This window comes from Ascaphus truei, chromosome 8, assembly GCF_040206685.1.
Source record: "Ascaphus truei isolate aAscTru1 chromosome 8, aAscTru1.hap1, whole genome shotgun sequence".
In the NCBI taxonomy this organism is placed as follows: domain Eukaryota; kingdom Metazoa; phylum Chordata; class Amphibia; order Anura; family Ascaphidae; genus Ascaphus; species Ascaphus truei.
The window spans coordinates 46,772,940-46,787,651 of record NC_134490.1 but is presented as its reverse complement, the minus strand read 5'-3'; the positions used below and the strand labels follow the sequence as shown (position 1 = coordinate 46,787,651).

Genomic DNA, 14,712 nt, shown 5'->3' with positions numbered 1-14,712 from the left:
TGGTATAGTAGTATATTTTCTCAAATATTCTAGGCTATTAATACTCATTAATAATAGTCACAGTCATTGTGAAACAGTCTCCATGTGTGAGCAGCCCAGATGGTGATAGAGAGATAGGTGGGGTTGGTGAGCACATGGGAGACCACATTTAGAAGCTCCTCAACTCTTACAGCCAGGGCAGTACCGGCTGGTAAATTTTGCAATGATGTTAAGAATGAGATACAGTATATTGTACACAATATGGAAAAGTTAGACAAGTACATGAAAAGGTAAGTGAACTAATGGAAATAAGCAGTCCCTGTCAAACAGCTGAAAAGGCCAATCTATCATTTATTGGGGCTATTTTGCCAGCCTTGAGATGCTGAGATATCATTTGTGAGTACAGTATTTCCACAGGGTTTTGCATTTTTTACATTACAGAGGTACTGGAATACCAGAGATTTCCCAAGATTTGCAGAGCCTGAATAAAACCGCTTATAAAAAGGCTTTCTTGCATGGATTGGACGTGCGAGAAGGGCTTTCAGAATACAGGGATGTGTCTACCCAAGCGAAAAGTGCTCTTCTGCACGGATATGCACTTCTCACAGCTACTAGAATATCCCTCTAAGTGGTTCATCATGTTGTTCAAACTTGTGGTTGAATAAAAGTGTGACGATATTTCCTCTTGGAGTGGCTGGGAATGTTTCTATTCCCATGATATGTTGACAAGTGGCTGCTTGCCTATCTTGGCGTGTTGTTTAACCTCTTTCTATATTATGTATCACATTTTGGTGTACATTGCATGATTTATTTCAGTTGTTGTACTTGTACTAATAAAATCTGTGAACGTATGAGCTCTGTGCGGCGGGATGCGGGACATTCTAGGGTTCCAAGATCAAGGGAGCCCTGACTCTTGGGCTACATGACAGTAGACTGAGGTCAAGTGGTTAAAAACATATTTATCAGCAAAAAGAGAGTATGTTTATATGTAAATGTGAAAATAGTGGAAACAATAAGTACAGTATACATTTTGTAGCCCAGGATTAGGCAGGACAGAGGTAGTGAGGGCAAAGCAACATGCAATTGAGTTGAGGAAGTTGGGGGGGGGGAGGAGGGGTGTTGGGTGGTTCGTGGCCAGTCTCCAGTGGTGGGCTAGTGGCTTTCGGTTGCATGCACAGGGCAGGCTGGCAGGCTGGCAGGCTGGAGAATAAGGGATTCATCTTGTTGCTTAATAGAAGTTGTGGCCATTTGACCTTCAGTTCTATGTCATATGTTTTGTCTCCTGAGCTTTTCAATCGCATATTGGAGTGGTGACGGGGACATGTGTGGATTCCAATGTCAAGGAATAACATTGAAAGCAATAGGAGTGTTTACTTAGATAAATCTGGTGCAATTCTTTTGCTCAGGTTTTGCAGGTGGTTACTGTAGTAAGTAAATGACCACCAAAGCAATAATCATGTTTTAATGTACCCTACTGTACATTTAATTTCAGGTTTGCTGATGTACATCGTGCTATGTGACTTAAGAAAACCCCTTTAAGTATTTTTTTTTAATTGCCTGCTTGTTTCTTACTGTATGTTAGATATCCGACATATTCATCAACAAACTCAATCAAGACTTGGTCCATTTTGAGCTGAAACCTGGGATCCGTATTCTTGTGCACGCAGCTCATTTAACAGCAGGTAACTTTAAGTTTATTGCAGTTATTCGGCCTACATTTTGCACCTTTTTTCTAAATTCTGTAAGATCCGTAAAATATTTTAAAATAATAAAATGGATATACAGTAGCTCTGTTTAAAAAAAAAAAAAAAAACGTATTTTCTTTTGTGTGGGATTCACAGTTCATTTAGCAATCTAGGTAGAACATTAACAACAACAAAAATGCAATAAATACTTTTTCATATACTTTTCTCAAACACGTACCAAAATGTAATGTTTGATGTATCCCAAAATTAATAATAATTTATTAAATGAACTGCATTGTTAGAACAACTTTTCAGACACGTATATGCAATCGCAGGCAGTCATTTAGATAAACCTTTTAATTCTATAGCCATCTTGTCTGTCATACATCGAACAGGGGAGCAACTGCACATCTATGCATTCAGGGTGGGGATATGTAAAATAAGCAAATTAAGTGGGTTATGTATCGACATTTTATAGTTTATTTCCTTGAAATAGAACATGAGTTTTCTCTTGCATCATTTTGTGCTGGTGCTAAATTGTATCGAACATGTTATTCCACTTTGTTCCATTTGATACTGATTTACCTAGGTGCATAGTTTAATGTTATCTCAGACCTAGAAGATTAAGTGTACCCCTCCCACCACCACCAAATAAACAAAGAAAAACATTGGTGCACTCATTAATACTGCTTCAGGCAAGTCATTAAGGCTACTACACCCATCCCAATTTTCTCACTGGACCAAAGTTGATAAAAAGCACCTTGATACATTGACTCAAGTGTTCACAACATGACTTTCTTAAGAACATGCTCAACCGAAAGCCCATTTGCAACCCCCTCTTGATTCTCCTAAATGTAACTAGCTTTCTCCTTTATTAGGGGCTAGTGCTTATAGTGCTAGTGCAGGGGAGAAGGAGCAGCTCAGTGAGTAAAGACACCAACTGGGGCTGAGTTTGAAGCAGGGGGACCTGGTTCAATTTCCGGTGTCGGCTCCTTGTGACCTTGGACAAGTCACTTTATCTCCCTGTGCCTCAGGCACCAAAAAAAACAACCCATAGATTGGAAGCAATACGGGGCAGGGACTGTCTGTAAAGCGCTACGTAAAAATAGCAGCACTATACAAGAACAAACTATTATTATTATTATAAGGTACTGTAAGCCAACTTTTGTTAATTCCATATAAATGCTGTGGCGTATCTGAATACTCATGCACGGATTGGAATAACAGATGCAGTAGAGCCCATGAGAAAGTAGAAAATTCTCCAGGGAATGCAGCTACGAAAGAAGTATAGGATGCAGATAAGAGCGTCCATTGTGTGTAGCATCTCGCATCTAGCAAAGGAAAATTGTTAATAAGGTTCTGGGGAATATCAAATCATGCTCTTGCATTCCATTAACAACTGAGCAGATGTTCACCGAGCCCCTGTTATAAATATGGGGCACAATGCATCTCACTATACAGTACATAGGATGCAGCATGAACTAAATTAGTCTACATGAAAATAGTTCTACTTAGTCATTAGTTAACGCTTCTGTTTTTGCTTTTTTTGACACTGTCCTACTTACCATACAGTAGCTGTTGAACTTTTAAAGTGTATTATAGAGATAAGATGAACAGAATGGATTATTATGAATCTTTGAAGAAATTGAAGATGCATTTATTCTTCGGTCAAAATTAACTCTCCTTATAAAATCTTATCTTACCCTCCATCTGTCTTCTTGTTTTGGCATATGCAGTAGACTAATAGTTTTATTTTTTGTTATCAGCATCAAGAAAGTTTTTTTTGTTGTATCATTGTAGATGGTAAGATGGTTGTCTTGCATAAATCTGAATTGTGAGTTTTATATTGTCTTATACAGACCTGTGTAAGTGTACAATGTAAGCAGATGATATAAGGAGCGCACAATCCGGTAGGAGCAAAGATAAGAACGCTAACATGTTCGAAACGCGTTGGATTTTAATGTTTTGATGACTCAATAAATTTATGCTTTTGTTACCTGGTTCCTCCCTTTGCTCCTACCGGATTGTGCGCTCCTTACATCATCTGCATACTGTATACTTCACTTTGGAAGCAGCATATCCATACAGCCACACCAGGAATTGTGAGTAATTATTTTGTTTTTGCTACAGGGATACCCCCCAATGAGATTGATGGTGGGGGCTTTCTTTTGCTTCTCACTACCCGTCTTCAGGGGGTGATAACCCATAATTGTTGGCTATATTACTTACACATCTTATTAATTCTGACGTTATTTTCCTTGGATGATGGTCTTTGGTCTTATTGAAGTTTCTACCTGGCATTTGAGCGTTCCTCAACCTTCTATCTAAGTGTATAATGTAAACATTTTGTCTTACTGAAGATTGTAAACTTTTTGTCCTACGCAAATTAAGACTCTGGTATGGAGTAGCACTGCTTAGTAAATATGTTTCTGCTATTATAATAAGACCAAGCTTATATACTGTACATGGAATACTTGTACTTCCTTTTCTCTTTCTAGCCCCTTTGGTGGACCTGACTCCCAGTCACAGTGGCTCTGCAATGCTGATGCTTTTGTCAGTGGTCTTTGTGGGATTGGCTGTCTTTGTCATATACAAGTTCAAAAGGTAATTTTGGTCCTATTTCTCATCTCAGGTGTGACCAGTACATGACAGTCAATGTTCACAGCAATGATGGTCTCTGTTGATGTTTTTAGGAAAATTCCGGGAATTAATGTTTATGCACAGATGCAGAATGAGAAAGAGCGAGCGATGGTCAGTCCAGGCAGTGAGAGCATGTCAGCTATTGTCACTCACAGTGAGCCGATGGGTCCTGAGCAGCCGTTAGAGGGCAAGTTGGAAACACAGCCCATAGGTAAATAATTTCCAAGTAGCTAGTCCTGATTGGCTGTGCGGGAACCCGACTGACTAGTCTTACCTGTCTGAATGACTGTACATAGAGCACTGTGTATAACCCTTCTTTCCTGCTCATAGACTTTGTGTAAGTTTTCTTTACTACTTATTCCCTTTGTTGTAACCCTGTCTTAACTAACACTAAGAAAGGTTGGTAAGTGTTCAACTCAACTCCTTTATTGCTTGAGACTTGTACTATAAAAGGGAATAAACTCCCAACCATAGTACGTTGGAACTAAATATCTACCTGTTCAAAAAACTTTTATTAAAAAAAACACTCTTATAGATATACTAGGCCTTTTATCATTTCATAACATAACTTAATAATGTCAGTTCTGTACCTGCAGAATTAGGTAGTGGATCACATCAGAAGGAAGACGGTAGCTAATGTGGTGGCTGTATAGAATGCATGGTAGAAAGTTGAAGTCATTATTCATTTAAAATGTGCTCTCTTTATTGTAAGTCTTAAGATATAATAAACATAGTAAACTATATTGCAAATTCAAAAGTGGTTGTTTTGGAAATTACTGATTGTGAAACTTCTAAACATACAGTAGTTACACAATATAGCTACCATGTGACACTTGGTGCAAGTTGTGAAGAGGCAAGTATGGATGGCCTGTTTTCCTACAGCAGAACAACTCAGGGCTGATACACACAAACACAGAACAAGATGACCAGCAGTATGTGCAGCCAATAATTTGTTATATTCTTCAACATAGAGACTGGAGCCGCTAAATGTTACTATCCGTAGTTATAACTCCACAAATATGTTTAATCTTTAACTTCTTCAAAAGACAAAAGAGAAACTTTAACTCTGGGGAAAAACATTTCTGTACAAACCTAACATGGCAGAGCTAACAACAAGACTGTGTTTCATGTTTTCTTGGAATTGGATTTTGTATGATAATGGGACTAGGAAAGAGATACTTTGTATCAGTGTAGAATACCAAGGGTAAAACAAATATTGTGCAGGCACTCCAGTGGAGTTTAAAAAATAAGGTGAAACTTTGTTCAAAGGATCGACATTTCGGTTCTCACAGAGATCTTTGTCCTGGAGTGCCTGTACCATCTGTTGTTTACCCTTAGTATTATACAATGATACACCACCAGTGGTTTACAGCGCACCCGTGGCAGTTACTGTGTTTTGTGAGTGCACCAACTCACCAGGAACAAGGCAGGAATTATTCTGCCAAATTATGAACTTCTACATTAACTTTTCTTTTTTTAAGGTAAAAATCCTTGCATGCCTATACAGTATAAAAGATTGTTTTGGGAATCAGCACCATGGATAGCAGCACAGACAGCAATCACAATTTCCCAAGGGTTGATCAATCTGGAAAGAAATAAAAAGTTTTAAATTAGGTTCAGATTAAATGACAGATTCGGAAGGTTTAGCAAACCATGAGCATAAAAAACAAAAATACAAATAATTCATGTGTTAGTACGAGTAGTAACAACACTACAGAAGTGACCTAGATTGTTCCCTGACCACAATGCACCTAGTGGTACACTATATATTGTAGTAAAAACAATAATATAAAGATAACAAGGAATGGGCAAGGATAAATCCTGCAAATAAAGGTCCATTACGGGTGTTGGTGCTGACTTTTTCAGGGACCCGATCCAAAACCTCCTGTAATCCAAAGGATAACAGGGAGAAGTGAGCAGAAGCACACACATAGGCACTTGATCGTGTAAAACCTTTTTTTTATAACAATAGAAAAAATAAAGATAAAAACAGCAACAAGTATGGTCGCAATTACCAGAAGATTTCTTTATAACAGCATGTAATTGAATGTCTGAGCTACTCCAGCAGGAAGGGCCCATGGCGTCTGCCTGTTTCCTGGGTTCCACGGCATCCCTCTCCATGGGGTCTGTCTCCCTGGAGTGATCGCATTGCTGGTGTCCGTTGCCCTGATGAGGTCGGAGTGGCATCATGTCAAGTCTCAGAAGCTCAGAGATGAACACAATTCTCCCGAGGAAGCAAGCATAACTCTTGTGAAATGCGTTGAGCTCATTCTACCTGGCAGCATCTCTGAGATTCTACTCTACTCTGGTTGTGATGTGACGCCACTCCAACATCACTGGGCAATTGACACCGGCAACGCCGATCATTCCAGGGAGACGGACCGCGAGGAACCCAGGAAACAGGCAGATGCCACGGGTTCTACCTGCTGGAGTAGCTCAGACATTCAATTACATACTGTTGTAAAGGAATCTTCTGGTAATTGCAACCACAATTATTGCTGTTTGTTGCTGCTGCTGCGGAAAGGTTCCATGTGCTGAGTTCCTGTTAATCACATACTAGATAATTCACACAATAGCGAAGTCCCTTTAATTTCTTAAACTGAGCTAGTTTGCAGGTAATAAATATGGAGGGTTTGCTCAAACAACATACAGCGGGCTGTTTGCAAGTCTGGTGTCTCCCACTGTGATAATCTTCTAGTTTTATAGTTGTTGAAATACCCACAATTTGAAGTCTCAGCAGAGAATACAAATCAAATGCTGAACCAGCTAACTTACTGGTGGGTATTCTGGATAATTAAAATAAACATTGCATTTCACCCCTGAAAAACCTGTGAAAAAACACCTTATTTTAAGAACATGCAGTAGCTGTCTTTATACTTGATATCCTCCTAAATTTGAGACCCTTGTATTGGGGGCTGAAAGTGTAGTATAGTGTTTCAGTTATTGTGCATTAAGCACACAATTCCTCACAAAGTACAAAAACATCAGTATATGGCACTCCCAGGTCTCATATACAAATATAGAAACATATCTCACGCTACATGTGTTACTTTATCAGGGGGTGTCTTGATGATTAATATGCCGGATTAAAATCCTCATTGACATCACCTGTCGTGGAAAAAAGGGAACATACTAACAGCATTCTAAATAGAAACAAACTAATAAAGAAACCGTATACTGTATGTCAAATCTTCTAACTGTTTGCAGCCTGAAGATCCATTGCCTTTCACATTGTAAGAGTCCTTTTTTCTATGGCCTACAATTCTTTTACACATAAATTAGCCGTCTCATTTCCAAATGTACTCAAACACTGAGAGTTACCCTTGTGGAGATTAAAAAAAATGTCTCGCCACATTTGGAATTTTCTTATGTTTCTCAAAGCACACTTGGCATCAGTGATACAATTTGTGTTCAAGTATTCTGCGTCTAAGTTCTCTGGTCGTCGTACAGAGAACAGTCATATAGAAGTCTAGATGGACACATCAAACAACATATCACATCTTTTGACACACAATTAATGATTTTATTGTCTAATTATAAACTCTTTGTTACAGCCACTGTCAGTAAAGGGTGCTTTGTGGGGATTAGATACTGAAAGGCTTTTTGCAATTCACACATTTATAGGATCCTAAAACTCTTTCCTTCTAACTCCCTGTGCCACTCTGCCACAAAGTGGCTATGAACAATTAATCACATAGATTTTTAGATCTCTTCACTACCATGGAGACTTTAGGGTCAAGATATTGTTTGGTCCAAGATTAGTATCACTCATTAGTAAATATCAATTTTGCTTTTTTTGCTAATTTTCAACAACAAAAAAATCTCTTGACACATTTTGGAGGGAATTTTTTTATGTGTGTGTGTGATTTTTTTTTTATTATTTGCACATTTTCTAATTTTCTAAATTCTATTTTTTTTAATAAACAAAGTTAAATTTTTACTGTATTTTCAAAAATTAGTTTTGGGAAAAAATGTTCACACGTTGATCAATGCTCTCTGATATGGACTGGAAGAGTGAAACAGGTAATACGCTAATTCACAAATAAAAAGAAACATCTTTATTCTACCGTGCTGGACTAAATAATAACTTGGGAAGGAGCAAGTCAATGCACCTCAGTATCATAGACACCAGCAAAGCAAATTCAGAACCAAATAGCATGATATAAAGGAGGCACACATTCCTCTGTGAGTCTCTCCCTACTACTGCAAGCATTCTCCTTATCTATGTATGTTTCTTGTCTCTCCTTTTCACTGTTTGCCTTTGTCTGTTATCTTCAGCTACCAAGTATATATATATGTGTGTTATCAATTTCTAGTACTGCTGTCAAGAACGCCTGTATTTAACACCATGCTTTCATTCCTCCCAGGAAGTATTTCCACAGTTGCTGAGAATCAAAGCACAAACGAAAACCCAACCTATGTAAATGTTTGAATGGAAGCCATCACATCTGCATTCGGACTATTTCAAATCTTCAAACAAACAATGGTTTTTAGCTTTAAACCTGTTGAAGAGGATGCATCAAGATGTGGCAGGTTCTATGTTTTATGGAATACTTCTCCCTTCTTTTCAAATCAGTTGTGTTTGTAGAAGGTTAATTACTTTCCATACCAAGAATTTGCATGTTTTAATTCTTCTTGGCTTTACCTTAGGGTTGAACTGCTCTGGTAGTTTAACAATACATATGTGTTAAAAGGTTATTTAACTCTTTCACAGCTGGAGGGGCCCCAACCCTTTAGCAGAAAAGCTGTTAAAATTACACATACTGACAATTTTAGAAGGTAATTGTGCTATTTCTCCAGCAGGGTGGGAGGGATAACAATTGTATATAACCCTTTATAAGAAAATATATATACATCTTAGAGAGAAATGAATTCATGAGTTGTGAGTTGTCAAATGTGACATGACCTAATTTGAATACATCATGAGGAATAAGCAGATGGAAAGTTCTTTTCAGCAGTGATGGTTTTTACATTTCATGCACTGTTGAAGTTAGGTTACTGTAATGTCTGCCCATTAGGAGCAGGAATGCAACAGAATTGTATATAACTCCTTGTAAAGTTGTAAGAATTATTCAGTCATTCTGATTTGTAGAATGACATCATGTGAGTGACATCGTTACTGCATCATGAGGCACAAGCCAATCACATGGCAGCTGTAAACCCCTTTATTGCCGGAGGGGCCTGTAACACTGGAACTCCTGCATTGCTCAAAAAGGTTTCCCCTTTTTTTTTAAACTAAAGGAGATTGAGCAAGATATCAGCAGCACGATAGAAACATTTAGCACTGCGTAACAGCCACATTTCACTTCTAAATATATTAAAATATTTGATTAAACATTCTTGCTGTCATGTACTGTAATTACAAGGCTAAAATAATGCAACTGAAATCCACTCGCGTTAATGCTAGTCCTATTATCGCCCCCCTATGTTCTTCACATGTTAATTGTCTCTTATCAGGATTTACAGTATCAAGCTGCGATGTGGGGTACAGCACCCAATGGGGAGAGAACTGCCATGCAAATCAAAGGCAGTTAATGCCGAATCGGGTACAATACCCTGCATCAGAGCGTAATCTTTTCTAAGTACTTTACCAGTGTTACTGCTCTCAATGTCCCTTACTATCATATGCAAAAGAAAGTATGTTCTGTGATAGCATGTGTGTAGCAAAAGAAAAAACAAAACGTTGTCTGATTTATGATGGTGTAAACCTCTGGTGAACAGATATGGGTCAAATGTAAAAAACTTGACTTTCACTTAATATAAATAGCTCTTCATTTCTTCTAAACACATCCATTGATAGGATATATTAGTGGGTATGATTTATATCCAGTAGTGGTCAAATATCTGCTTGATATGTTGAGTTCATTGACAAATCTTTCAACAGCAAACCTATTTTGGAACTTCATGGGCTGATAGTCATACCCATGTAATAACACTTAACCCTTCCAGTGCCCTAATGGCGTACAATATATATAAATAAAAGTGCCACCCTAGGGGCCCTTATGACGTCATTGCCCATTGCTTGTTTTTTTTAGAGGCTGTACACCAGAAGTGGCCAACTCCAGTCCTCAAGGGCCACCTTGACTGAGCCACAGTGCTGAAGCAGGAATATCCTTGAAAGCTGACCTGTTAATAGCCCTTGAGGACTGGTTGGCCACTCCTGCTGTAGGCCATTAGCCTTGATCGCATAACACACTGATTGGACGGGGTCCGTCCTCTCCCTGTCACAACTGGTTCAACATCCCAAACAGAAAGAGCATCACATAATTGCTCCGAAGAGCAATCACGTGATGCAGAAGTGCCAGAGGGTCTGTGGCTACGGAAGTGGCACGACCCTCCAGCACTGAAAGGGTTAAGTTAGAAACTGGTTTGGGATTTAGCATCATCTACACTCCAGCCTTGAGGTATTATCAGAAATTGTGCCCGCTCCAATACAATATATTTACAAAGTAACAGAATGGGTTAGAGAGACATGGATCCAAATACATATCTACCCCTTCCACTCCCAGCACAAGGAAGAGCAGAGAGATACTATAAATAGGGATTCATTAATTAAACTGCGATTGTGCCAATTGGGGCACTATTGAAAGGAAACTCCCCAATCGGCACTATCGCAGTTTAATGGATAATCCCCGTAGTCTGCGACCTTTATCTCACACTTGTTCTTAGCACCGGGAGAGTCAGAGAATTCTCTCTTATGGGTATTACAATGAATGGTAAAGAGTCTATGCAAAGATTGTCTTTAAACGGCGCGTTCAGTGGGCACAAAGCACAGATTTTCATTTTCTTGATGACAATTAAAGCTGCTTCCAATACCCAGGAATAGGTGCAGAACCTCAAACCCTTACGCTCAGTTTGAACAATTGCCTTTTTATGTTTTCTACCCTTGATTCTTCCCTTCTTTGGAAGACGCAGCACTCTCTCACAATCTGCTTGTATTTGACTTTTCAGCGGTGGAGAATTGCCAAAAATGAAAAATAAAAACAGCCCCCCCATATTCTTCTGATGGCGTAGCTTTCCGGGGTGTTCTTTAAACCCTATTTGGGAAACATACGGTACCTGTTTAACTACATTTCCAAGCTCCTCGAGTTACCCCAAGAGGTTAAAATGTGTTTGTACCACAGTAACGGAGATGCTAACACGGGGAAATGGTTTAATAGCTGCGGCAATAAATCCCTCAAACAGTGAAGATGTTCGTGTTGCATAAATGTGCAAATCTGTGCTGATTTCTACCATAATTCACATATTTGTGGCAAATTAAATGATTGAATTAAACCAGTTGGTACTTGCTTGAGCGTTTTGATTGTTTCTGGTGATTGTTCATGAATCCAGGTTTTCACCACAAATGTATCAAAGGACAAAATCCCAGTTGAAAGGGATCTTGCGCCTTGTGATTGGCTTTGCTAAATAGATCCATTGGTATTGATTTAAGTTGGTAATTCTTTATCCAGCTGTTTTGGGACATTTTCGTCCAAAAATCTCCATCACTTCAATGGGGATTTTCGGGCAACAATGGACTATGTAGAACAAAAGCCCTAGGTCTTTAATCTCCCTTCTCTAAGGAAACAAAAAAAAAAAATCAAGACAAAAAACAGGGGATCTTGACATTCTTTATAATAGTCACTTTCCGGTTTTTCTTCCCCCTCGGGAAGGATATAATAATAAGCTTATCATTGGAGGTTACAAAGCCATTACTTCTGTGCGAGGCAGCATTCATTCTTTTAATCACCTAAAAATACAAGCAGTTCTTTCAGTCGTGCTACAGCATAAAAGAGGCAAGTGATAATGTAATAAGCATAAAAAGGTCGGTGAAGAGGTTAATCAACAGAAATTACAGAAACATGGAAAGTGACAGTTAATAAGACGGCTTCACCCACCACATTTGCCCGTTTTCCATACATAATGTAAAACCTGAGACTATATTTGACCTTTATTTTTTGCTCCCTTTTTCCTAACGTATATGTCTCATTGTGTTTATACTAAGCATTTTTAATGCCCTAATTTTTTAACTACCATTCGTGCTTTTAATGTAAATCATTCTGTCACAAAATATGTATTTTAAAATTGAGCAGATACTTTGTTGTAACGTGTACAGGATCCGTCACGCAGACTTCAATGTTGATATATTTTTGAGATGCTGAAATTGTATTATTGGCTATAAAGCTTTACAGGACCGTGTCATTGTGTGATCAGGGTATTTCTTATCTAAAGTGAATGTTTTAGGGCAGGGGCGGCCAACTCCAGTCCTCAAGGGCCACCATCAGATCAGGTTTTCAGGATATCCCTGCTTCAGCACTGGTGGTGCAGTCATTGACTGGGCCACTGATTGAGCCACCCGTGCTGAAGCAGGGATATCCTGAAAACCTGACCTGTTGGTGACCCTTGAGGACTGGAGTTGGCCACTCCTGTTTAATGGGCCAAAGCAGCAACCCCCTTAATATACATTTACAGTTAAAATGATATCATGGTGCAGACTTATTGCAAGCATATCCCTTTTTATTTATTTATAAAATGTACTACCTACAGTACATACTACCCTGCTTTCCAAGGCGCAGTATCTCACAATGGAAAAGTGGCACAAGGATCCTGAAAGCACGGTACAAGTGGTGTGAATAGCAGTTTCAAAAAGCAGTGGCAACAACTGTTCTTTTTAAACAATTGCAGGATTTTTAAAGGATGTGTGGATTTGTACTTTATCTCTATTTGACATTCTTCTAAATACAAAATTAATTTTGGCATCTTTATATTCTCAAACTTAAATAGTTTTAAAATAATTTAGCCATTTTTATATTTTTGGGGCTTTATCTATGTTGGCCTGTTTAAATGACTGAACATAATTTTAAGCCAAAACCCTAAGAACTAAAAGGCTGCATACTGCCCTTCTTAACAAATGTAAAGAGAAGGGAGGGGCTGGTCACACATTCTTGTGTCCACCATTTGTCTCAATAATGTCAGCAACTGCGTTACCATGCTGGGGTAATGTCAGTGTACCCCTCAAAGTCTGGCTCTTGATTTTCCATTCCATGGAGGTTCTCTCAGCTTTCTTTCGTGTTAGTACAGTGGTCTGTGCTGACAGTTATGTAGCAGTACAAGCTACACTTAATGAATAAAACATATGCATTGCTTCACTGGTGTGGGTAACAGCTGCTTGAAGAAACAGGAAGTGTGGAGTGGGCCTATAAGTTACTTTGCAATCCTTTGGGGCCAGCCAAACCTTAGCCAACTTACAGTATTTTTATAGAACACAATTTAAACGTTTTCTTAGATTATTGAAACTACCGTACTGCTAATTTTAAACAACTTTTTGATGTTTTTTCTGTTAAATGAAATGTAGTGTAATGTATAATTGCTATTTGTTTATTGCTTTTACAATCATATTTATTAAACAGATTATGTCTCTAAAGCATTGAGTCTGTATTGTTGTTTCTGAATTGTAGGTGGTAATGAGTGTGAATACACACATCCTTCTATGCAGAGGTTTCTCTACTAAACATCAGTGACCCAGGTTACTACTAGTGCCCAGAATTATCACCGTTGCTGATTCCCCATTTACTTCCTTTAAAGCCTTTTCATGCTTAACACACCTCTAACAAAACCAGTAGTGTGAAGAATGGCTTCTGGACACCAAACTAGTACAATATTCCAGCTTTGACACGCAAATCAGTAAAAGATTACATGAAGAACATATTTATTTACAACATTGTTGTAACAAAGCTTTACATTTACCTAGTGAGCGGTTATGGTAGTTTCAATGGTGATAGAAAAAGATGGATGTATTATATGCTGCAAACCCTAGTAAATCTAATGAATGGGGTCTCTGAGCTCATTGGTAAATTACACTTTACTAGAGATGGGCAAAACTCTGTGCCTAAATCAGAACCTTACAACCCAATACTAAATACAAATACAAAACCCTTAAGATTTTTAGAACCAAATCCAGAACTAAACCCAAAATCAGAATGTCACTGATGACCAAAAATTAACATCTGGATCAGGGCACCAGACAGGACACGGGAATCAAATAAAAGACATTTATTCCGACCGCAGCTAGCAGACACAGCACAAAATCACCAACAGAGCTTACTCACCAAATGGGGTTACAGGGGGAATACTAGCGGACTAGGTGCCAGGTGCCACTTGAAAGACTTACCAAGGGGTTGCTCGTACACACGAGCCGTAGGAGTTAAGGACTGTCCAGACTTTGGTGCATCTATATGCGAGACAGCACATAAAAAATCCCACTCAAAATCCTGCTCTCCGCTGCTCCGGCAAAGATACAAGTCCTAGGGCTTAATGCTGGTTTGAATTTCCCACTCACATCGGCCCAGAACCTCGTTCTCCGAGTCTCCGGCAAGTATCCAAGTCATAAGGAAAAAGCAGGTGTGAATCTCCCGCTTGAACAAGCCTC

At 38.7% G+C, this 14,712-nt stretch overlaps 1 protein-coding gene across 1 annotated transcript in view; it reads left to right on the top strand.

Moving 5' to 3' along the window:
• Positions 1–13,707, top strand: part of SORCS1 (sortilin related VPS10 domain containing receptor 1) — a 442,630-nt gene extending 428,923 nt beyond the window's left edge. The window contains 4 exon segments of the mRNA XM_075611820.1: positions 1,562–1,661; positions 4,163–4,268; positions 4,358–4,515; positions 8,672–13,707. Coding sequence (XP_075467935.1) covers positions 1,562–1,661; positions 4,163–4,268; positions 4,358–4,515; positions 8,672–8,736 — 429 coding nt within the window. The 3' untranslated portion in view covers positions 8,737–13,707.
• Positions 13,708–14,712: the final 1,005 nt, after the last annotated feature.